This window comes from Babylonia areolata, chromosome 18, assembly GCF_041734735.1.
Source record: "Babylonia areolata isolate BAREFJ2019XMU chromosome 18, ASM4173473v1, whole genome shotgun sequence".
NCBI lineage: Eukaryota > Metazoa > Mollusca > Gastropoda > Neogastropoda > Buccinidae > Babylonia > Babylonia areolata.
Window position 1 is genome coordinate 25,391,566 of NC_134893.1, and position 1,576 is coordinate 25,393,141.

A 1,576-nucleotide genomic window follows, 5' to 3' on the forward strand; every position below is an offset into this window, starting at 1 on the left:
GGGTATGATGCCGTCCCGTTTTCATTGTTGGTCTGCCTATTTTAGTGTTTTCTGTCCAGTCTTTATTTGATTTATATGCTAGTATCAAATGCAACACGAGAAATAGTGCCCTGGTTCGTTCTACCGTTCTGTGATTAAACACGTCTTGGCCATGTCTTATCTGTTGAGTTCGTTCTTAGTTTAAGGACGGTCTCAGAGAAAGGCCAGCAAGAGCTGTGTAGGAGTATTTCAGATTGTAACCCTGGTATCTATTGCAAGATTTGTCATATGATAGTCTCATTGCGACATACACTGAGCGAACAGCACGATGAGGGTTTTTGTGCTGGTTTGTTGGCTGACATTGCTGGCTGTGTGCATGGTTTGTGTTTCTTTTAATTAATTCCCTTCAGATTTAGATTATTTGTACCACTATATGAAATTTCGCGTAAGAGAAATGCGTCTGGGCACTTAAAACTCCGTCACCAAATCGGATTATAATGTTGTAATGATGCTAAAATATTGTTAAATAACTCGAAGTGTTGTGTGAGGTTGGGAGGTTTTTGTTTTGTTTTGTTTTGTTTTATTGTTGTTTTGTCTCGGAAATTTATGTGAACTGATAATGTACGCTTTTATCATATGGTTTCTGTCCATAAGTTATATCATTATTTCTTCTTCTTTTTAGCATACAAGGAAAAATTCATTTCGTCTGTTTTCTTTTCTTTTCTTTTTTTTCTTTTTTTTTCTTTTTTCTTTTTTTTCTTTTTTTTTTTTTTTTTTTTTTTCTTTGGTGGTGGTTTTTTTATTGTTCTTATTGTTTGCAAGCCCTTTCAAACGAAAAAAAAGGAAAACTGTCTATACAAAACATCATATGTAAGCTTTAAATTGATATCAAGCAAATTTGTATTCACTCAAAATCAGTCAGTCAATTTCCTGAGAAAGCGATAGATAAAGATAGAGGAATGATAATGAATATGAGGATGAGAAGGATGACAATGATTTAATGTGTCATTGCTGTTGCTTAATATTCCTGTTCACGCAGTTGTTGTTACTGCCCTTCTCAATGGTAATGATGATAGGGATGATAACGAAGGTGATTAAAATAACAGTGAGGAGAAGGATGACGATGACGATAGTATCTGCGGCGGTGACAATGAAGAAGATGACGACGATAATGATGACGACGACATTAATGATTATGATGTTGGTGGTGGTGACGATGGCAATGATGAGTACGATTACGGGGAAGACGGTGGTGATGACAATGACGACGATTGCGATGATAGTGGTGGTGATGGCGATAACCACCACCACCACCACAATGACAGTGATGATGACAACACGTTGGCAGTTGATGATGCTGATGGTGATGATAATGGGTCGGTCGGTACGGTTGACAGTGCAAGACCCACCACCGTGACCATGAAACAAGTGTGTGTGTGTGTCTGTGTCTGTGTGTCTGTGTGTATGGTGGGGGGAGAGTGGGGTGTGTGTGTGTGTGTGTGTGTGTGTGTGTCTGTGTCTGTGTGTATGGTGGGGGGAGAGTGGGGTGTGTGTGTGTGTGTGTGTGTGTGTGTGTGTGTGTGTCTGTGTGTCTGTG

At 39.2% G+C, this 1,576-nt stretch overlaps 1 protein-coding gene across 1 annotated transcript in view; it reads left to right on the forward strand.

The window, feature by feature from the left end:
* Window positions 1–278: 278 nt before the first annotated feature.
* Window positions 279–1,576, forward strand: part of LOC143292591 (uncharacterized) — a 4,380-nt gene continuing 3,082 nt past the window's right edge. Inside the window, exon 1 of the mRNA XM_076603041.1 lies at window positions 279–358. Within this exon, the coding sequence (XP_076459156.1) occupies window positions 308–358 (51 nt within the window). The 5' untranslated portion in view covers window positions 279–307. The remainder of the gene's footprint in view (window positions 359–1,576) is intronic.